We start from the raw sequence: 22807 nt of genomic DNA, 5'->3' as shown, positions 1-22807 counted from the left end.
AGGAACAGTCCCAGGGAGGCCATGCTTTCCATGAAGTACCGAGCGGCCCCTTACAAGGTCACATTGGCATGGATGTTAAAATCCCCTAGGACAACCAAACTAGGTGTCTCCAAGAGAACATCCGCCACAACCTGAAGCAGCTCGGGCAGGGAATCCTTGGTGCAGCAGGCACGTTGGCACAACAAAAGGAATCCTGTACTGCCCCTATTGCCCAACTTCCAGAATATGTACTCAGAAAACTGGGTCTTCTCAATAGGATGCCTGGTGCAAGCTAATGACTTCGCAAAAATCACTGCAACCCCCCCCCCCCAAAAAATGACCTGGGTTGCTGTGTGTAAGAGAAACCTGGTGGACAAGCAGCAGCAAGAACAGGCCTCCAGCATGTTAGTGGGGAGAATTCCACAAAGGAACTGTATTTTCAGTCCCCAAGTCATTCTCTTTTTCCAGGATACACCATTCCATTCTCCCTCCATTCCCATCAACAGTCAATATCATGTACAGTACTAACTGATCAAACATTAGACTGTTTGGCGTGTGCTCTGCCCCTCCGCTGTACTTCTGAAAACCTTGGGGTTCCTACAAGCCTGCTGATAGCTTTGTCTTGTGTGTAGATTGTGCTGTTCACTATGAGAGAATTAATTAACTCATAGTGTACAGCAGGACTGGGGAACCTCAGGCCCAAGGCCAAATGCAGCCCCACCCCCAGTTCTCTCAATCTGGCCCTCAGATCCCTCCCCAGACCATGCCCTCTCCTCAAACACATCCCTCACCAGACTGCTCCATTTCCACCCTCAGTGCTTTTGGCTGAGTGAATCATGTCCTAGAAGTATGCCTACTGCTTGCCTGTATTTTGCTAGAATGCAGCCTTACATGCAGTCTTAGATGAGGTCGTGCAACGCCAAGATGCAATAATGAGCTAGATAAGGGCCAATAAACTGAAACTGGACCCTGGCAAGATGGAGGTCCTATGAGTGGGTAGTTCCTGGGTCCAGGAGTTGGGCAATGTGCCTGTTCTGGATGGGGTTGCACGCCTGCTTAAGGAAAGTGTGCAAAGTCTAGGAAAGCTTTTTCATTCACCTTTGTTACTCAAAGCCCAAGTGGCTACAGCATCTGAGAGAGCCTTTTTCAGCTTCAGCGGGTATTGTGCCAACTCCTGGACCGGGATAGCCTGGTCCTTGTGATCTAGTAGCTTCTAGACTACCGGTAAATTGCTTTAACACAAGCTATGTGGAGATTTCCCTTAAGGTTGGTCTGAAAGCTGCAACCGGTGCGACAAACAGGAAAGGAAGAAAGGAGCAGCCAAATTCTCTTCCTGCCCCATCCATGCCCCTTCCTCCTGGAAATTCAGCAGACTGCATCTCTTCCCATCTTTTGATGGATGGTAAAGAGGGCTTTCTTATTCAAGTCTAATCAATGACCTGCTGTGTTTTATAACACTGCCTCTTTCTTGTTAGAAATTAGCCAGGTGCCAGGCACATTATGCACCTATTGGACATGTGCGACCAAGTGAAGATGCCCAGGCACCAGGATGGTGCCTGATATCTCCACCATTTAGATGTGCATGCCTGGGGATCATTGGATCTGGACTGTTTTCACACACTAACACCACACCTTGTAGAATTCTATCAGTCATATTTTATCTGCATAATCAGAATGAATTTCAGGGACCAAAATGCGTTTTTCTGTCCAGCCTGAGAAGAAGCTGTGAACAATATTACAGTTATTGTTGTAACTTGTCTTCGCTTACACCAGCTCACTGCCCTGCTCACAGTTGTGAAGAATATTCTTACGTTACGAATGGTCTGCGTCACCGTTAAGAAAAAGAGTCGGGAACAGGCCAATATATATGTGGATCCTGTCCCTGGATCAAGTGACTTCTCTTCTTTAAGTTCTCAAAGTTCTTAACCTGGCTCAAGGTTGTCATCTGAACTAGCCAAATGTTTAACTGATAATCAATCACAGTCAGTCCATCATTTGAAAAATAAGACTTTAGAGCCGTCTTGCACAAAAATGGCAACTAGACATTCCGATTTGGCAACTATAACCTTGGTTTAAGGAGCCATTTGGCGCCTAGCTTATATATTTAGTTATCTTTAAATAACTAATATTGCAAGCTACTTTTGTTATTATTTGAATTAAAAAGTGGGGTATAAATATTAGCCTAATACAAAATCAGAAGCAAGTGTTGCTCTGTTTCTGTATGTTGTCACGCATTTCAATGTGAACTACACAAGCACAAAACTGAAGCCTAAAATAAGAAAGATGGTATCAGAAATAATTGTTCATTCCTCTCTTTGCATATCTTTCTAAATTTGCTCTATAGCAGGACTGCTGTGGTCTCCTGGCACTGTGCAAGGCTCTACCATTCCTCTACCACTCCCTCCAATAGCCTACCTGGACAGTTAAGGAAGCTGAACAGGGCCACCCAAAGGCAGAAGTTGCTACCTTTATTCCCTAGGTATGCAAAACTACAGAAGTCTGTCAATTAATGTAATGGCGGGGGGAATAAACTACCTGGCAAGAACCTGTAAGCCTAAAAAGAATGCTGATAGCAGCTGGAGAGAGAGAGAGAGAGAGAGAGAGAGAGAGAGAGAGAGAGAGAGAGAGAGATGAACTAGACTGTGCAGGTCTATTAATTAAGCCCACGTTTGATAGCAATTGAGACACAGATGCCGTTTGAAAACAACACACAGCCAAAACAAACAAACAAACAAACAAGAAGGACTGGGTTAGAAAGAGGGTTGGCCTGCTCAAGCCTCCAACAGCTTATAGTAGGTCTGGGGGGGGGGGGTGTTGGAGACGTGCAGGCAGCAAAGTGGTAAAGCTCTTCCTCTGCACCATAATGATTCCCTCCATCGCCATAACTGTTCCCTCACCAATACAGAGCTGTAACACCAAGTTTGGCAGCCCTTCATTATGCACTACAGCAGGGGAAGGCCTCGGGGGGGGGGGAGAGAAAAGGGGTGCCCTCGGTCCCTTCCTCACCGCTGAAACCAACTTAAACAGGATTACAAGACTCCCATTATAAGCTGCCTGAAACGCTGAACGGGAGCACACTTCTTAGGGGGCGGGACTACACTGCAACATTTTGCTGCAGACCCCACTTATTTATAGATGAGGTAGTAAAACTGTGCCTGAGACTGTTATTGCTTTGGACTGCAGTTGAGGGTTCATGTGAAAGTATGCTAATACACACATCTCTCTCTCATTCTATGGTAATGTATTTGATATTAAAGCAATTGCAATGTTTGTTGTTTTTTTAAATGCTGTTGTGATTACTGTGAGCCCCTTTGAGCTTAACATTTCTTGCTGGAAAAGCGAAATACAAATATTAAATTAAAAGCACAGCTTAGCCACCCACACTTTACATATATACAGGCTGGGAGTAACAGTGGAGGCTGTGGCCATCACTTGTAAAGATCAAAACCTATGTGGGATATGCAGAAAACCCAGTTCTTCTACAAGGTTCTACATGGCCACGGGTGCCATTTGAAGGGCATTTTGAACCTAGGCTGCAGCATTCAAACAGCAGTGATCTGTGGCCTGGAAGCAAGTTGCATTGGCACAATAACGATGTACACAACAGGCCAGCACATCTTTTTAAAACCCATTAAACAAGATGCCAGGCTGCATGGAACCCTGCACAGATAAGTGATTTCCATGCACTGAATGCCTTGCATAAATTGCCCCCTAGCCTCCACTTGTGAACTTGCCAAGAATTACACACTATGTGCTGATTGGGGTCTGTAACACGCACTGTAGACTTGGGAGAAGATATGGTAAGGTGTCAATGGGTCTAAAGTGCCATTTGTCATGTCTACGGTATTTATGTTTCATTTCTAATTATTCAATCACTGCATTGTTACAAAAGAATCATTGCCAGGTTTTGTAGTCACATTCTGGCATTTCATAATGCTGGATTAAATTGAGCCATTTAATGTTTTCACAGAAAACTACACTAAAACAAGTAATTTTCGGCTAGTCCCTAGGATCTGCATAGCAGAAACAATATCAAAGACACTGTACATATTAGCGTCTGGAAATTCACCTGTTTCTGAACTGTAGCTCATACTTGGTGAAAGTTGACATCACCATATGAAAACTCTTTGTCTTTAATCATGCTTAGTTATATACACGCATGTTCCAATGAAATCAGTGCTGCTTGCATAAGAATAACCAGATTTAGGATTGCAGATTGTGACTACGACCTAACAAAAAAAATTAACAATCACGTATTAATACTAGCACATAGGTTTTCTAGACTTTTAGGCTTTCGAAGTTTTCCATGGTAAATCCTCTCAAAGACTTTTCAAACTAGGGGGAACTTTAAAAGCATTTGAAAAGATTTGGTGTGGAAGAACTGAAAAGTAAAACAAAACAACCTCTGGCATGCTCACAAATCCACTGTGCACTAAGAGCACAGCCAGGATAAATAATATGAAAACCTCTGTGGCATCTAAACTTTTTCCTTGACTGCCAAAGAAAACTAGTGTCCCTTTTCTTATCCAACCTACATCTGTATTATCAACTTCCATCTTTTATTGTCAGACTCTGTTTTCAAGACAGGCTATCCTGGTGAGACTTAAGGTTTGTATGTAAGACACACTTTGATCTGTACCCTGATGAGTGAACATTCTCCTCTGCTGCTAACCCAACTAATGAAGGGATAAAATTAGCTTTTCTCCCCAGCACTCTCTTTACCACAAAAAACCATGCACTAATCAGCTGTCCTCACTAATCAGTCATCTGGCTAATGACCTTTTGCCTTCGAAACACTAACATTTCTGAATGAAGGAGTGTGGGGGGAGGAGTGTGGCAAGACCCTCAGTGGTCCTTTTTAAGGGGTCTTAAGTCTCTCATCTGGTATGAGAAACTGAAAGGTTAAATGGCAAGCACACACCCTGACTAGATGATAAATCTATAATCAAAAGGCACAGACCGACACCTCAAGATGTGCTTCATTAAAACACAGCTAAGTGATTTTCTCCCTCCTCTTTAAAAAACTAGAAACAGATGAAAATTTTGCTTGAAACTCCCCCATACTCTGCCTGTGGAGAAATCTGTTTGCACATCTGTGTCAAAGCGTCACTTGATTTTTTACTTTTTAGTATCAATGCCTGATGAGGAATTGCAAAGTTGAAACTCATTCATGTTCTCTCACTCTCTAGTTATATATTGCATCTGGGAGCAAAGCAGATGATCACGCCTGCAGCCTCATTTCAGCTGCTTGTGATACTACTGATAAAAGATAGGACCACAAAGAATACTTTTCTAATTTTGCAAAACAGTTCACCACCCTGCTCCTTCTCTTAACATTTCTTCCTCCCCAACCGATCACCACCACACCCAAAATTCTACTTTTATCTGTAACAAAATGCAAGTAGCAGCAACAGTTGGGCTGCTCTTCTTTGCAGAGGCTCCTGTGCGAGCCTCAGGGAAACGAGTGCTGTAACAGCAGGATGTATCAAAACTCCACTCATTTCAATGTGATTTCTGGGGGCTGTGCTTTTTGTTAACTTTAAGGGCATGCGGTTAACTGCTCTGGGGGACAGTTCCTTCTCCTTCTGGCTCCCAGCTCCCTGCTCCTGCCAAGTTTCTCAATAAACAGAAGAATGTTTTTAAAAGTCTTATTAATGCAATCCTTCTCAAAACCTTGTTGAATGCTATGGAAGGTGACCGTCCTGATTTTGCTTCCTAAAAAATGAACTTGAATTAAATACTTACGGTAAGGAGGATCCATATAGCCGTTCCTGGGGTCCATGGCAAAGACTGTCCCACGGTAAGGTACGGATGGTTCAGGAAGGTGTGGTATAGATCCATGGATCTCCTTCTTGATTAACGAGGCCCTTTCCTCGCTGGATGTCGAAGGCTCCTCGCTGATTTTGCTGAGGCCTTGCCCGCCCTGTGGCTGCATTGTGATTGCGTTTCTTCTCTCTCTGTGATAGGTCTGCCCAGGACTTTCATCCTCTAGGGAGGGGGGGGGGAGAGAGAGAGACAGAGGTTTGGGAGGGGGAAGAGAAATTTTAAGCTCAGCTGCTGCAAACGATCAAAGTTTTTAAAGTTTCCTCTTCCGTTAAGCATGAAATCCTGCGCCACAATGTAAGTTTAGAGGACCAGAGACACATGTGTGGTTATGAAAGATGTCCCTGGATGCAGGTTGAAGGAGGAGGGAGAGGGGGGGACGTGAGCCACTCAGTGCAGAGTGGCAGTTGTGCAGTAGATCATCATCACCCCATTCGCTGATGCATTTACTAGAGGGGCCATTAATCGTGAAGAAATGGACACTGGCTTGCTATTTTCTTTCCTCTGGGACAAGGAGGCTTGGAAGTTTTGGCTGCTTGACCGGGAGGAAAAAAACAATTTGTCACGAATCGCAAAAAGATGAACTCTGCTAGCAGAAACTAAATCAAGTCTAGCCACCCACTGGTGCTTTGTATCAGGCTAGCATGCTCCTTTATGCCTCCACAGATGTACTGCTGATAAGAGAAAAGCTCCTCGCCATTAAAGGGAGATCTCGGTTATTAAAATGAAGCCACAAAGGGCCCCTAAAAAGCCTGGAGCCTCTGGTAATTACACAGAGCATACCTGGGTGCAGAGAACAGTCTGAACCAAAAGTTTAAAATGTTATATAGATCTGTTCCGTGTACACAACATGAACAGCATAGTCTATCTGAATCATCAAATGCACACTTCTATTTGACATTTTAGACTTTTAGCTCTAATAACTGTATCCCAAATGCCCTAGAACAGCCCTTGGGGGAATGACAGAATCAGGAGGAGGAGGAGGAGTGATTGCCCAGACTTTCAGAGGTGTATGTATTTCAATGGAACTACAAAACTGTTGGAGTGGTTGTTTTGATTCTTATGAGTGGTTTAGGATATTTTAATATACAATTATTAGTAGAATGTCAGAATGATTATGTACTTGAAAATAGGCTCAGTCCAGGGTGTAGTTAAGTTTCTTTCTCTTAGAAATACATTCATGAGCTATTCTTCAATACAACACGTTTACCGATTTAGAAAATGTGAAGAAGCAGAAAGAACTGCATTATGATTGTTCACTTAGCCATAAAAATCCACACTACAAAACTCAAGAGGGGGGAAAGAAAGAAATGTGAAAGGGAGGAGATTTATCTGCTGACTTGTACAACAACAGAAATTCCTGAGCACAACACAGACCTCTTAACCATGTCTCTAAGGAATCGGCTGAGGCAGCTGTTTTAGCTCATTCACCTGAATGAGTAAGCAGGACGCACCTTTCAAACACAATGGCCTCTCTCTCACCTGACCTGTTCCTGAAGCGTCCCGTGAGCCATTCTATAGACAACCATATACGAAGAGCGTTCTCAGGGATAAAAACAGGTGCCTGTAGCATCCCAAGAGATGTCACCAGCCCAGTCCATGAAATTCACAACATAAAGGCTCTGAACTGACATGGGGTGGGGGCCCACAGAGGATTGTCTCAGATGAAACAAAATAAAATAAAAAATTCTTTCCAGTAGCACCTTAGAGACCAACTAAGTTTGTTCTTGGTATGAGCTTTCGTGTGCATGCACACTTCTTCAGATATCTGAAGAAGTGGCATCTGAAGAAGTGTGCATGCACACGAAAGCTCATACCAAGAACAAACTTAGTTGGTCTCTAAGGTGCTACTGGAAAGAATTTTTTATTTTATTTTGTTTTGACAATGGCAGACCAACACAGCTACCCACCTGTAACTGTCTCAGATGAAGACCAATTAGGAAATGGGACAAATGAAATGTGCATGCATTTAAATGAAAACAAGAATTGCTTCCATACCTGAGACAAGAAACACGCTTCTCACAATGCTTTCCTACCACCCACAGCACATCTCACAGAAAAGCTTGAGGAAATGGGATTAATGCAAGTGGGCAGCCATCATTTCTGTAGAATACTGTCCTGACCTGCAAAAGCTGTCTTCTAAAGTATTTCTGATGGTTCTGAATACTTTTCGTATCAACCCCAAGGAGCAGAGTTCAAATAATAGTTTTGGATATACACCTAAGATGTTTTAGACATATAACTAAGAGGAAAAGTGTGAATGCAACCAATAAATTTGCAAACATGTGCTGCCATACAGATACACTCGGGGAGCTGTGATTAGCTGCAGCTTCTGGATGAGACAACAACCTGTGGCAAAACTGTGTTTAACTCTGTCGTGCATGAAATGGCCCCCAACTCCCATTTATTTGTTCTGAATGGGTAAAATCAATCAAAGGAGGCCTGTAAATAAATTCAAAGTCTGTGTAATAGCCCAAACTTCCAAACATAAAGTCCTCATCTTGGAAGATTAAAGTATGCACACAAGCAAAAATAATGTTTCTGGCATAGTGAGGAAACCAAAATGCCTAACGACATTCAGGCATCTCATGTTTGGGATAGAAAAAGGAGAGAAAGAGAGAGAGTTGGGGAGCACTATGGGGCATTTTTGTATCAATTGCACACTTTTATAACAACCTCGCAATCATGCTAAATACACTGCTGCAAAATGAATCAGGAAGTCACTTTTATATTGGCTAATTCTGCATTACTTTAAATATTATAATATAAAATTCTTAAAATTTATTTCAAATTTGCTCCATGTTGGAGTAGCAATGGAAAGGACCTGTGGCAAGTCTATTAAGTATTGCAGTGTAGCTTTAAGATGCTTGCAAACTTCATATTATAATATAAATTCACGTTTCTTTTAAATTCCATTAGTTTTGAAGAAGACTGAACTCTGCATTTCACAGCATTTTGGGAAAACCAGCCCTGGAGAGTACAGCAAAATCCCATGGTTTCCCCTGCTATTTTGCTTCACTATGCACAGGTATTTGTTGCATATTCTTGACTGACATTTTGTAATCTACCTTGCAGTTAAATTAGTTGTGAACAGTGCAATTGCACTGAAATATCCTAAAATGCTTACACTTGGAAACGAAACAGGTAGCCCTAACCCTGGACACTTTACTTCCAGTTAGAACCTTTTGTAATTATTTTCTCTTGCTGCCTACTGCAATCTTTTGAAAGTGCAGTGCAAACCCCATCTGTAAAAAGTATATCCCATTATTGTTTTGCTTCCAGCCACTTTATATAGACACATTTAGGCAGGAACACAAGATAAACAATCTGTGTGTTTAATTTACAAGTGTGAGAAATACTAGGATGTTTAGATATTAGGTGTGATTAGGTCCAGTGCTGTTTCCTTAACAATGTAATACACTGGGGTCATAACTTGGCACTGATTTCATCTTGCCTGTAAGGCTGTGATCCTAACACTTCCTCGGGAGTAAAGTCCAGCAGTGGATTTACTGTCAAATTAACCTACTTACAGATAGAGTGAACTTACACTGTACATTAAATATGCCACCACAAAATACAGTATGTGAGGGGGTTCAGCTTGTTTTTTTGTGTCCCTCGCAATATATTCAGGTGTTAAGTCACTTCTTAACTGTAATGGTGGTTTTTTTAAAAAAAGATGAGCCCACTTTATGGATGAAACCTGAAGCCTTTACTATGTTGGTAAAAAAAAGAGCAAAATATATTTGATTTTAACAAAAATATGGCGTTCTGTCAATAATGCTTTTCTTTCACAAAAGTATCACCACTTACTGGTGATGCATAGACAGCTACCAGCCCAAACCGCCTCTGCTCCTCCTGCCCTCCTTTTGTGTAACACAACATTTTTGTATTAATGAGAAATTCCAACGAACAAACCGTTCGTTAAGAGTTTACTTCATGCCCTGCACTGCAAAGTTCCTTTTCAATGAGGGCAGATGAAAAACTTGACAGTACACACACTCCAGAATACAAATAGCCAAGTGGTTTGAAATTGCACTCTCTATACGCTGAAAGGAAAAACTTTCCGTGCAATAATTCTGCATGCTCTTATAACCACGGTAAAACCACTTCAGCAAGCCAAAAGGTGAAAGCTGTCTAATCTTGTTCTATTTCAGCTGAATTGTTCAATAAAATTTAAGAGTCAGTGCAGACAAGCTGCGCCAGGCCAAATTATTGACAGAAACAGACAGTCCACCATGGCAACAAGTGGAGGTCTATAACAAAAATGTAAGCAAACAAGCCAATTCTTCGGCAGCATCTGCCAATCGAGACTTGAAGCCAAAAACACAAAACTGTTACTGCTTGCTTTTTTTCTGTGTTTAAGATGTTGTGTAGTCTGCCATCAAAAGACAAAAGTCTATTTTGCTTCCCCACCCCCAAAAGAGAAGTTGCAACAGGCCAAATACTACCAGAATGCAAAAGGGCCAGATTCATTTAAGTTACACGGTGGGGTTTTTTGTATTTGTAAACGAGGCATTATTCCACATATTTCTTCATGTTTATTCTAGTCTAGGACAAGAGAAATAATACAGTGATAACTTCACTTTTATACCACTTTCCATCATTCCACTTGTACTCCCCCCTCTGTTTCCAGGGATCAATCCAGGAAGCTGTTTAAAACACCAGGGATGTCCCATAGCATATATATTTGACAGGGACTTTTTTCCCCCTATTCTTGCAGGCTGGATTAAGAGAAGAGCACATGCAGAGTGTTTTTGCCACATCAATTCCCCTGAACAAGGCTAACATATCAAGTGAGCTAGAAACTTCGCAGTCTGAAGTGTTTGTTCTTTCAAGGAATATATTAAATGTATCATTTGTGTAAATTATATACAGCTGTTCAGACAGACCAAGGATTGGAGCATTTTACCAGCAGATCTATTCATCATCAGAGCTGTGCCTTCCCAACCCCCTTGAAACCCTTAATTTTGCTTATCCCACTTACAAGAGAAGGGAAGCACAGGCACATTTATGCACTAAAGTCGGTTTCTCCAGTAAACTTTTCTGCTTCTTTAAAACATCGTGGAAAACCCAATTTCAAACAACGAAAACTTCCTAATTTCCCCAAGCCACAGATTAAAAAATAGTTCAAGAAGGTGTCTCAAGTTATTTGGCTGGCAGGGGATGCCCCAAAGTTCTAGTCAAATGAACAAGCCATCTACTATAAATATGATAATATATTTATTAACACTATTGCTGTTTTACCTGTATTTTTAAAAAAACAAAAACAGACAAGGTACTTACAACTCAATCGAAAAGATCTTGGCTTGCTCTCTGGAACCTCTCATCTTGACTGAAATTCTCTAGCTACTGGTGTGTGGACATTCCTCTCTCACTTTTCCCCTCTTTTCTCTCCCTCAGTCTCCCACCCTCTCTCTCAGAGGCAGCGCTTCTCCCATTAGAGGAATTAAAATTGGTTGGTGCCATGCTAAATTTAACAAGCTCATTAGTATTCTTCCTGTGTGCTTGGTAGTGAACTCTCCCTATTCAAGCCGCTCTCTCAAGCTGAGGGGTCAGGCGGCTAATCATTAAATCAAACTAATGTCACCCTATCACAATCAGCCCTAAGAGAAGGAGGGTTTATTATTTCAGTTTATGCTAAATAAACGGTTTTACAAACGGTCTTCGAGCAAGGTCAACAGCATCTTCAATTACAAGGCAAACTTAACAAGAGTTGCTATAAACCAAAGTGCTCCGTATTGACTTAAACGCGAGCTCTGCTCCGCAGATTGCCACCGGCAGGCTTGTACAGGAATGCATATTGTAAATTTCTTCTTCATCATCATCTTCTTCTTAAGGAAAGGGTAATCTTTTCTTTTGCCAGAATTGGTGACTTGCGTGGAGACTGCTCATTCACCTCTCCCCATCCAGTTTGCTGCTCAGCTCAATTCACCCCACACAAAGGCTGAAGACCAGACCTCAATGGACCGAGTGAAACATGTTCAAAACTAGGCTCTCTATTGTGACTGAATTTCTTAACATCTTTTCAAAAAGCGGAGAATGCCTTGAGGCTAAAGGAAGAAACAGGCTAATGGTGAATTGGGAATACTGAGCAAATTTCAGAGCCCTTTCCTCCTAGCTTTTGAGGTTGAAAGCAAGCTCTATCCTTTCAAGTTTCAAAGTCCTTTTTCCTCCCGCAGTGTCACAGAAGGATTTGAAAAGAAGGTAATTGTGCTCACAGTCTCCCTGATCAGAGCTTACGTCCTATTTCTGGTATTTCGGAATACTTCTCGCAATAATGGTGCATATAGCTCAATCCCTTAACCGGCCTGCACTCAGCAATTGCTCATTAAATGAACAATTGCTGGTATAAAATGCCTTTTATGTTCAAGGTCTGGATATAAGATAAGCATTCTAGTTCTCTAAATTTAGTTTACTAAGGAAACTCACCATCATTAAATTATCCAAATGAAGGCAAAATAGCAGTCTCTCCTAGCAAAGTAGCACTTATGAGTGATGTTCATCCTTGCCTCCTCCCCCCCCCCCAAAAAAAAAGACTTCAGTGCTAAAATGCTTAATAGAATAATATACAACTAATGGGGAATAATTTTCCTGCATGTAAGAAGAGGTCTACATTTTGGAGACCAGGTACTTCCCTTTCGAATTATGTAATAGAGCCATAGACCCATTGACTGTGTGTCTGGCTTCTGATGTACTCTGATGACTCATTTCTGTCCCTCCTAAGAGTTTGCTGAAACTGACTCGTATCTTTTCTTTCTGGCAGCAAAATGGAACTGTGGACCTTATAAACAAACTCTAGAGTGATTAGTCCCGTCCCCCCCATCTTATACATGGGAATAAGATCTGTTGAAATCAATGGGGCTTATTTTCCAAGCAAGCATGCAAATGACCTGGCTGTAAAATTTGGTTTACTGTAAAGAAGCAAAGTTTCTAGGAAGCTTCTTCATTCTGGCCTTATGAATGTTTACCTTTTATGAAGATATTCTTAAACCAAGCGCTTTCAGAATATACACACAAGAAGGCATTCACAAACCAGATTCCCAGCCCATCATGAGCATATGAATCAAAATTATCACAGTGGGTTAGATAGCAAACATTGAACTTTATTTATATGAGGTGCTTGAGTATTGTACAAACATTTTGCGCCTTACTGCCAGTCTATACTATCTGAACGAACAATATTAGAACGTATAGACATATATTCTTCTTTGTAATGGATTTTCAACTTATCAGTAATTTCTAATACTTTTTTGGCACTCCACGGATTGTAAATACACAATGCCTTCACTATCTTTTATTTTCACACCTTGATAATTCTAGGGGTGGGGAGCTTATATTTTGCTTTTCTTTCCCAGAACAGTTTTAAATAGTTGTGGCTATGAAAGAAAGAAAATATGGGGAAATGTAGGCTAAGAAACGAATGGGAGACATTCAGGTACTGTACCTGATCCTCATACTGACTGCTATATGAAAACGGGGAATGATAGATATTCTTGCTGAATTTCAAGAAACAAGTTACATGTATACTAGCTTATAATCACAAATTCTCATAAGCGAGCAAGAACATGGCCACTGATGACAACAGTGTTGGGGTGCAAATTAACATTATGTAGAGGAAAGGTCGCCAAACTGAGTAAGAAACGTTTTATCGGATAATATATCCCCTAAACTTAATAGTCTCATGTACTGAACACATTGCATTTCCAGTTGTGCTCATTCTTTAATTTCACAAGTGTACAAAGAGGCAGAAATACTCTCTTACCATTGAACTCCCTTCTAGATCACATCTGCAACGCCTCCTCAATTTCTATCTTCAAATCTTTTTTTAAAGCCTATCTTTTTCCCCGTGTAGCTTTTCCATAAGCTCCTTTTCTCCCAAGATTATCCAGCCCTTTAGGAGTCTTTGCTGCAATTATAAATGTAACCTGTTCCTTTCATTCGGTGACACTCCTAGGTTGTCAGTCCCTTTCTGGCAAGACCCTTTCAAGATGTATTGTTTGTACAACACTAGGCACATCGCCAGGCCATTCAAAATAAATAAATCATAATACTTCGTAGCAGAATGATTCTCAAGGGAAAGATTTGTGAGAATGTGTGATTGTTTTGTGGGTGGTTGGATGTGTGTGTGTGTGTGTGTGTGTGTGTGAGAGAGAGAGAGAGAGAGAGAGAGAGAGAGAGAGAGAGAGAGAATATGTGGACATGGTCTCAGGTATCCCCCCTTGTGAGGAACACCCCACATTCAGAAAAAGGTTCGTGTTCATACGTGTTCAAACATGCAGTAAACTTCTGATCACATCCACTCACTCCTAGTCTCTATTAGTCAAAATGGCTAGTATTAGTCAAAATTAGTCAAAACGCTCCACAGGGAGTGAAGGGTGATCTTAAAAGGCCTGGGGGAATAGGGAAGTCTTTCTGGTGTTAGGCTAAGATACACTGCATAGCCTGGGGTGTAAGGGGAGACCCCCAAAAAGGTCCTCTCTTGCATTTGCAGAAGGGCCTCCATAGAGGACTTTAAATTATGGGCAAGTACACCTGGGAGCAGGTGTTCCACCAGGTAGCCAGGTAAGATTTTACAGCTCAAAATCAGTGCTGGAAATGAATTGAAAGCCAGGGTGTGTGAGAAATGATCAGCATGATGTATTCATAATGCTTTGTTAACACTCCAGTAGCCCACACTACTGTATTTTGTACCTGCTAAAGTTTCTGGACCATCTTCAAATGCAGCCTCGTGTACAATGCAGTACAATAATTCAAATGGGAGGACATCAAATATGGATCACCAGCCATATTATCCACAGAGGTGCCAGATCTGCTTGTATGAACCCATACCTTACATGTATGTATTTGGAAAGTGCTAATTTGAGGGCTATGGCAACACTACTTCTGATTATGGATGGAGAGGAATTCTCTTTGCTTCACATTTTAAATACAAAACTACCTAAGTGGCACATTCCAAAACAATACACAAGCCACAAAATACAGCTATCCTTCAAAACTCACACTACTCTGAATTTCGTGGTCCACTTCTTCAATCAAATAATGTGTACAAAATGAATATATTTGGTAGAACTGTACACAAAAATGCATGTTTTTAGTGAAAATAGCATAGAAAAACCCAAAAACTGGATTTGAAAGAAGAAAAATCTCAAAAATGAGAGGATGCATAAAGCAGAAGTTGAAAGGGGAAGTCAAGAGGGTTAATTCTCTTCAGAATGATTGGGGATTATTCAAAACTACAATAATAGAAGCTCAGCCATAATGTATACCATTAAAAGTTTCCACAAAGGCCACTAGGATACCAGCATGCTTAATGAGCAGAGTCAAGGTAGAAGTTAGAAGCAAGAAGAGTTCCTTCTGCAAATGAAAGTCTTGCCCAAATGAAACAAAAAAGTGGGCCAAAAAGTGGCAAAAACAAAGCAAAGTAGACAATAAGAGAAGAAAATAATTGATCACCATATCATGAAAAACATTAATACCAACAAAATAGTGTTCAAACACATTAGAAGCAGGGAACTAGCAATGGAGACAGACCTCTGGGCAACAAGGAGTCAAAGGTGTGATAAAGGAAGAAAAATTGAGATTGCAGAGAAGATGACTTCTTTGAATTTGTCTTCACTTAGAAGAATGTAATGCAGATCCCTGTGCATGAATATTACAGGAAGAGAGTCTGAGAAACTGAGGCAAAAAAGGTGACAAAAAATGATATTCTAGGCCTTGCATCTGCCTCAGAGATGCGAAAGAATTCAAATGTGAAATTGCTGATCTCCTAAGAAAAACATGTAGCATGTCACAAAGATCAGTTTTCATACTTGAAGACCAGGACATGGACAACGCAACACCAATTTTTAAAAATGGGATCTGAGGGCGTCTAGGAAAGTACAGGTCAGGAGGCTTAATGCCTACTCTGGGAAAACCAAGCAGCTTTATTAAAGGCATTACCCAGCATGCAGAATAATAAGACTTGCTGAAGAAGAACCAGCATGGCTTCAAGAAAGGCAAGTCCTCTCAAAACAACCTCTTAGAGTTATTTGAAAGTGTCAACAAGCATGTGGAGAGGGATAATCCAGAATGTGTTGCATACTTTCAAAAAGCTTTTGATAAGGTCCCTCACCAAAGGCTCTTGAGTAAACTTAGAAGCTACAGGATAAGGGGACAAGCCTTACACACTACAGGGTGTGTAGACTAGGAGTAAACTGACCGTTCGCCAAGTGAGTTCCCCCAAGGGCTGCATTAGCACTGAAGCTTTTAACGTTTTCATAAATTATTTGAGCTGCAGAGAGTAGTGAAGTGCCACAGTTTTCTGGTGATATCAGATTGTCCAGGATGGCAAAAAGCAAAAGGGGATTCGAACAGAGTTCCAAAAGGATCTATCCAGAGTGAGTATAAGGGCATTAAAATGGCAAATGCGCTTCAATGTATGCAAATGAAAAGTTATGTACATTGGAGCAATTGAAAATAAAACTATCAATATCATAAAGCCATTAAACAAATTGATGGTGTGGACACACTTGGAATATTGTGTTCAGTTCTGGTGGCAATACCCCAAAAGGGGTATTGTGAGGGTGGAAAGGGTTCAGAGAAGGGTTCAGAGACAGGCAGCAAAAAGGATCAATGGGATGGACCAACACTCATGAGCAAAGGTTACAACATTTAGGGCTTTTCACTTTAGGAAAAACTTGAGGGACATGATAGCAGTGTATAAAACTATGCATGTGCAAAGAAGAGGAAACTCAAGTTCCTTGTGTTCGTAATGGAACTGGAGAGTCAAATTATTAAAATCTAGTGAAAAGTTTTGCTCTCTTCAATTAAAACCTCAACTCTGGATTTGAGACCATAATTCCTATTCAAAAGTTATTTTTGTATATGACATAGTGGGCCCTTTACAAGGTTCCAATATTTGGGGTATTATAATTTAGGAAATAATTGGAGAGGGGAGAACATGACAGAGATATATACATTATGCATTAATACTGAGAAAGTGGATAGAGAAAAGTGCTTCTCATACCAGAATCCAGTCATCCAATAAGCAGCTCAATATTGGAAGATTCAGGACAGACAAAAGTAAGCACCGTATTTTTTTGTCCATAAAACGCCCCCTATTTGGGGGGACTCCAATTTAAGAAAATGGGGGAGATGGCCCCCGTGTATAAGATCCCCCAAATTTTGGACATTATTTTTTAGGGGGAAAACCTAGTCTTATACACGGAAAAATACTTTATTTATCCACACAGTGCCTAGTGAAACTATGGAATTTGTTGCCACAATGTGATGGTCACAGTGTTAGAGGCTCAGATATATAAACTAGGCTCCAAATGGCTCCTTAAACCAGGGTTACAGTCGAAATGCCCAGTTGCCATTTTGGAGCCAGACAACTTTTTGGTTCCTGAAATTCATTCTGATTGTACAGATAAAAATATAATGGATATAATTCTACAGGTTGTGTGTGAAAACAGTCAAGATGATGCCCAGGCATGCACCTCCAGATGGTGAAGACGTCAGGTGCCATCCTGGCACCCGGGCATCTTCACTTGGCCGCAAGTGGCCAACAGCCAGATGCAAAATGCGCTGGATGGTCACCAGTTTAGATAGATGTAAAAGGGCAATAGACAAATTCAGGGCAGAATAAGGTTATCAATGGCTAGTAGTCATGATGGTTGTCTTGTATCTCCAGTATGAGAGGCAATACACTTCTAAATAACAAATGCAGGAAAACATGGTTGGGGAGAGTAAACCTGCTCTGTAGAATGATCTCAGAAAGTATAGAACCTGTTTTAAACCAACTTTTGCTTTCAAGGAGGCTTAACTCAGCCATCATCTAGAAAACCATGTCAGAAGAGGGGCAATTATCTGCCTGTGTTCATTGGTTAACAATGGCTCGGATAAGAAAGCACCGTAACAGCAAAAATCAGTTCTCATGGGATATTTTTTGGGATATTTAGAGTGGAAATTGTAAATAAGGGGTGGGAAATCTGTAGTCTATGAGTCTACTTAGGCCCAGAACAAGCCCCAATTTGGCCTGCAAGATTGTTTTTTTTTCCCAAACCACATCCACCTGCTTCACACATGATGTCATATGCAAGTAGCAGGTGGAGATGTGGCTGTCAATGTGCTCCCAACTGCACATGAGCAAGGGAGGCTTATTGCCAGGGACAGCAAACCAACTGGAGCTTGAAGTCACCACTGCTCAGCTGATAGGTGCTGATTTCAACCTGCATGGGATTGGCTACTCTACCCAGCCAATCTTTAAAGGGGCTTGCAAAGAATAGGGCAGGGCTCTCTACAAGCCCCTTCATCACTGTTCTGCTCATTGTGAATGACCTGCTAATCTGTGGTGTTTCAAAGCACCACACGGGGCTCACTGTGTGACTCAATGACTGCCGACTTCAAAACACCCCATCGCCTGACAACACTGTGATGTCAGGCAGCTAACAGCCCACCTGTCAAAGTTGGTCTGAGAGGGCAATGGGAGATACGGATCTGGCCCATCAGCCAGATTCAGTTCTCTGCCCCTGTTGCAAAGGGTAAGAGACTAAAATCTGGAGACATCGTTTACTGCTATGTAGGGGGACAATAAATTAGGAGAACTGTTCAGCAATGAACAACAACACCTTGTTGATTCTAACCCTTTTCTTTTAAGAAGGTGTTCCTGTAGCATTCTCTGCTTCGTTTTCAATGGCACCATGCTAATAGCTCAGAGGAAAGACAGAAGAAACGCATAATTCTAGGATGTGTACAGTTTCAATTCAAGTGAGCTTCTAACTAACAGTGGGGGCTTAAAGACATATCCCATGAAAAATCTCAGCTAGAATTTTTTTCTCCATGATATGGGGGGGGGGAAGAGAGAGAGAGAGAAATAAAGTTAGTTGCAGTATTAAATACCCTAAAGTTGCAATCACTAAACACTCTTATCTCTTACAATAATTTAATGATCTAATCACCACCCTCCTTCAACTGCATAAAGGCTTGGCCTTCGTTCATAGCACCAGAGGGAGGAAAAGGTAATCAATAGTCAAAAGGGTAATCAAAGTTTAACAACGTGAGTTCTGCTGGATCAGTCCAAAGACCCAACCATTCAAGTATCCTGCTCACACAATGGTCAACCAGATGCCTAAGGCAAGCCCACAGCAGGACACGAGCACAAGTCCACTCTCCCCACTCATGATCCCAACAACTGGTATTCAGAAGTGGAACTCCTCAAATACTGGAGACTGTACATTGTGACAAGTAACCACTGATGGATTAAAAATCCAAAAGGTTCCCAACAGCAATTATTTGATGAACAATGAAGGGAATTAAGAGTGGAGGTGCATAAAATACTAAATTTAGGTGCTTTGGACAAGGATGAGGCTGGAAATACGGTATATAGCCTTTGGGAAGGAATGCAAATGGTGATTTGCCAGACCAGGAGAGGGATATGCTACAGTTGGAGGTGACAGACAGTGAAGTCGAGAGTACCTCTGCGCCAGAAGGTGCGAAACAGCTAGGTGCTGGGGCTGTGATGCTGGGAGGGGGGGGGAATACATCAATGGAGAGACTGGGAAGCGTCCTGGGCTGGCAGAGATGGAGTTGAGAAGTAAAGGATTCTGCATGCAATTTGGATTGAGTTTAGAATAAAAAAAACAACTAAGCCTCTTGCAATACTTTGATGTTGGATTGGAGGAAGACTATTGTTGACGTTTATCTATAATAAGAATTGGAGAAACTCTTTTGGACTTCTTGTCTTGAAAGAAAATGAATGAACTGGAAGAACATTGCCTAGCAGATGCAGGAATATCTGGATATTACTCTGGATTGAACATTTAACTATTCTGAAGAACTCACAGACAGATAGTGGGAAGTCCTTTTTACTCATTTCTTTTTCTTATTTTCTTTGTCTTTCTTTTGCTTTTTACACCTTTATTATTTCCTTTAATATTCTTATCACTTTTTTTCCCTTTTCCTTTCTGTTGTTTTTCTTTCCGTTCCATTTCTGTTCCTGCCCTGGTCTAGCCTTTTGTATTTTGTGTGGTCCTCTACTCAGGGTTAAAGGTAACGGTAAAGGGACCCCTGACCATTAAGTCCAGTCGCGAATGAATCTGGGTTGTGGCGCTCATCTCACTTTACTGGCCACGGGAGTCAATGTTTGTCCACAGACAGTTTTTCCGGGTCATGTGACCAGCATGACTAAGCCGCTTCTGGCGAACCAGAGCAGCGCACGGAAACGCCGTTTACCTTCCCGCCGGAGCGGTACCTGTTTATCTACTTGCACTTTGACGTGCTTTCGAACTGCTAGGTTGGCAGGAGCTGGGACCGAGCAACAGGGGCTCACCCTGCCGTGGGAATTCGAACCGCCGACCTTCCGATTGGCAAGCCCAAGGCTCAGTGGTTTACCCCACAGTGCCATCCACATTAACGCCTTAACTCGGGGTTAAGGAGACCTTAACATATAGATGAAGGTGATGAGGGGCAGGGAAGATAAGAGATTATCTCTCAAGGTGGGAGGATGGGGGAAGAAAGGGAAGCTTTCAGGTGAGAGCAGGGAGGGTTCACTTCTCTCGGTGTGGGACAAGATTCAGGTAGGTAGCCATGTTGTTCTGACGCAGTCGAAATAAATTTAAAAATTGTCCAGTAGCACCTTAGAGACCAACTAAGTTTGTTCTGGGTATAAGCTTTTGTGTGCAGGCACGCTTCTTGCAAAAGGAAGACTTTGTATACTTTTCTCTCTCCTTTCTGTGTTTTTCTTTGATTTAGTTTGTAATGTATTATGAAAAGTCTTAATAAAATCGTATTTTAAAAGGTTTTTTTAAAAAACAATAAGATAGTTACGATTCTGATTAAGAATCTAAATGTGCTATGAGATTCCATCTATTAGTCAGTTGTTAGACTGTTAGTCACTGCTTATTCTGAGTGGGCTAATTAAGTCACATCAAACGAGCTACAATGAATTCCCAGGAAAGTTAAAAAACAGTCTTTCTCATCCATCTAAATACTGTTTACTCCTATCTGTGGGTAACAGGCTCACTATGCAAGGCAGATTTCTCTGGTGTGGTCCCATTGAGCCAGGACATTCACGAAATACAGCACTGATGTAAGCTTTCAAGATACCAAAGAGGATCTCCTAGTATTAAGGCATGCTGAATCTTTCAAATTCCAAAAATGAGGAGTGCTAAGTTGTAGCATGACTTGCGAATTCAAAATATATTTTGGTTAAATTAGTATCATTCAGTTTTGCTTGGTAAATGAAATGTGTGTTAAATTGCATAGAAACCATTTAAAATGTTTGGCAAGTACTTGCAGTTATATTATATTTATTATTTGTTTGTTATTTAGCATTACTTGACATTTTCAGAAGGTAAAATTCTTTAGTTTTCTGAAAGCAGTTTATGTGCTTCTTCTTCAAATGTAGACTTACCAAGCAAAATGTTATCCAATCACATTTTTACTATGGTGGGAAGCACAGTATTTACTATAACTTATGCATTACCTTGAGCGGAAACAACAATTTTCAGGTGATGTGGCTGAGGGGAAAGATCCATGTTTCATCTTTCCACCAATTTCAGAGAAACAAAAGGAGCCCATTAAACCTCATATTAGCTCTACCACACAAACTTTTACAGGAGTTCATCCCACAAGTGGGAAACACCCAAGAGATTGAACATGTCCATGTGGTTGCATGCCTTTATATATTTACACTAGCACTGTGGGATTAACCTGTACAAAAAGTCGTCCATGACACCACTAGCATATCATTTAAAGGAGTCAAAATCCAATCTGAGCAGGCACGAAAAAGAAGCTTATGGACAAGACTTGTGTGGGTATATAATCCCTGCACATAAATAGTTACAACTGCAGATTACAGAAGGGGTGTCATAAAACCTTAGTAAGATTCCAGGCAACAATACAGAATTCACTTCTACCAAGCCTTTCAGCCCTGTGCAATCCTCACCTTTTGCGCAGATATCAGATGTGAACACAATCCCACCTATTTTTACATCCCTTTTGGCAATAATTATCCTTAAAATGCAACAGAGGTCAAGGGTGTGTGGAATTGGTGGTTGTTTTTTTTTAATGCAGTCAAATTCTGAGTTTCTTGACAGACACAAACCACCGAAGAGATGGAGTGTATGGGTTTTCTAATCATTTTAAGTTTCAGCATCTCTCTTACCAAATCTATAACTGGTTAAACAAGGGAGAATTTGAAAAGCAATTCTGGAATGGGGTAGATGCTGAGATGAAAACTGATAGTGAAAACACTTAGTACAGACAAAGATTTAGCACACAGACACCCCACTGGATTACACTCAAAGCCCAGAGAATTACGTGATACAGTCCTACCTGGAAGACATCTAACAAGTATGGAAAATAATAGCTTACAGAAATGAAGCCACTAGAATTGATGCTTTTGAATTATGGTGCTGGAGGAGACTCTTGAGAGTCCCATGGACTGCAAGAAGATCAAACCTATCCATTCTCAAAGAAATCAGCCCTGAGTGCTCACTAGAAGGACAGATCCTGAAGTTGAGGCTCCAGTACTTTGGCCACCTCATGAGAAGAGAAAACTCCCTGGAAAAGACCCTGATGTTGGGAAAGATGGAGGGCACAAGGAGAAGGGGACGACAGAGGATGAGATGGTTGGACAGTGTTCTCGAAGCTACTAACATGAGTTTGGCCAAACTGCGAGAGGCAGTGAAGGATAGGCGTGCTCTGGTCCATGGGGTCACGAAGAGTCGGACACGACTGAACGACTGAACAACAAGGTGAACCCAAACTTTTTATTGCTTCTGCATATGGTGTGGTCTTAAAATTTGGATGCCGTACCGAACCAATTTGAATTTTAATAATAAAGGGTACTTAGCTCTAACCTGGTCCACCATAGCAAAGATGGGTGATTGCTATGGACTTCTGCAGGACAATCAGCCACCAACCTTAACTATGCTGTTCAACATGAATGTGGATAAAAGGATCAATACGGGTAAAAAAGAACCCAAAGGTTTTCAAACAATGACATAATAAAGGGTGTTCAGCC

The 22807-nt window shown here is 41.3% G+C and overlaps 1 protein-coding gene across 3 annotated transcripts in view; it reads right to left on the bottom strand.

Annotated features, from left to right (window-relative positions):
* The window catches only part of GLI3 (GLI family zinc finger 3), a 253319-nt gene that overhangs the window by 151011 nt on the left and 79501 nt on the right, over window positions 1-22807 (bottom strand). For 2 of the 3 annotated variants that reach the window (XM_033165580.1, XM_033165579.1), the window contains exon 3: window positions 5725-5967. In XM_033165580.1, the coding sequence (XP_033021471.1) occupies window positions 5725-5967 (243 nt within the window). Of the gene's footprint in view, window positions 1-5724; window positions 5968-11085; window positions 11197-22807 lie in introns of those variants that run through there. The other variant, XM_033165581.1, reaches the window with a different exon arrangement.

This window comes from Lacerta agilis, chromosome 12, assembly GCF_009819535.1.
Source record: "Lacerta agilis isolate rLacAgi1 chromosome 12, rLacAgi1.pri, whole genome shotgun sequence".
Classification (NCBI taxonomy): Eukaryota; Metazoa; Chordata; class Lepidosauria; order Squamata; family Lacertidae; genus Lacerta; species Lacerta agilis.
This window is presented reverse-complemented; position numbering and strand designations above follow the sequence as displayed.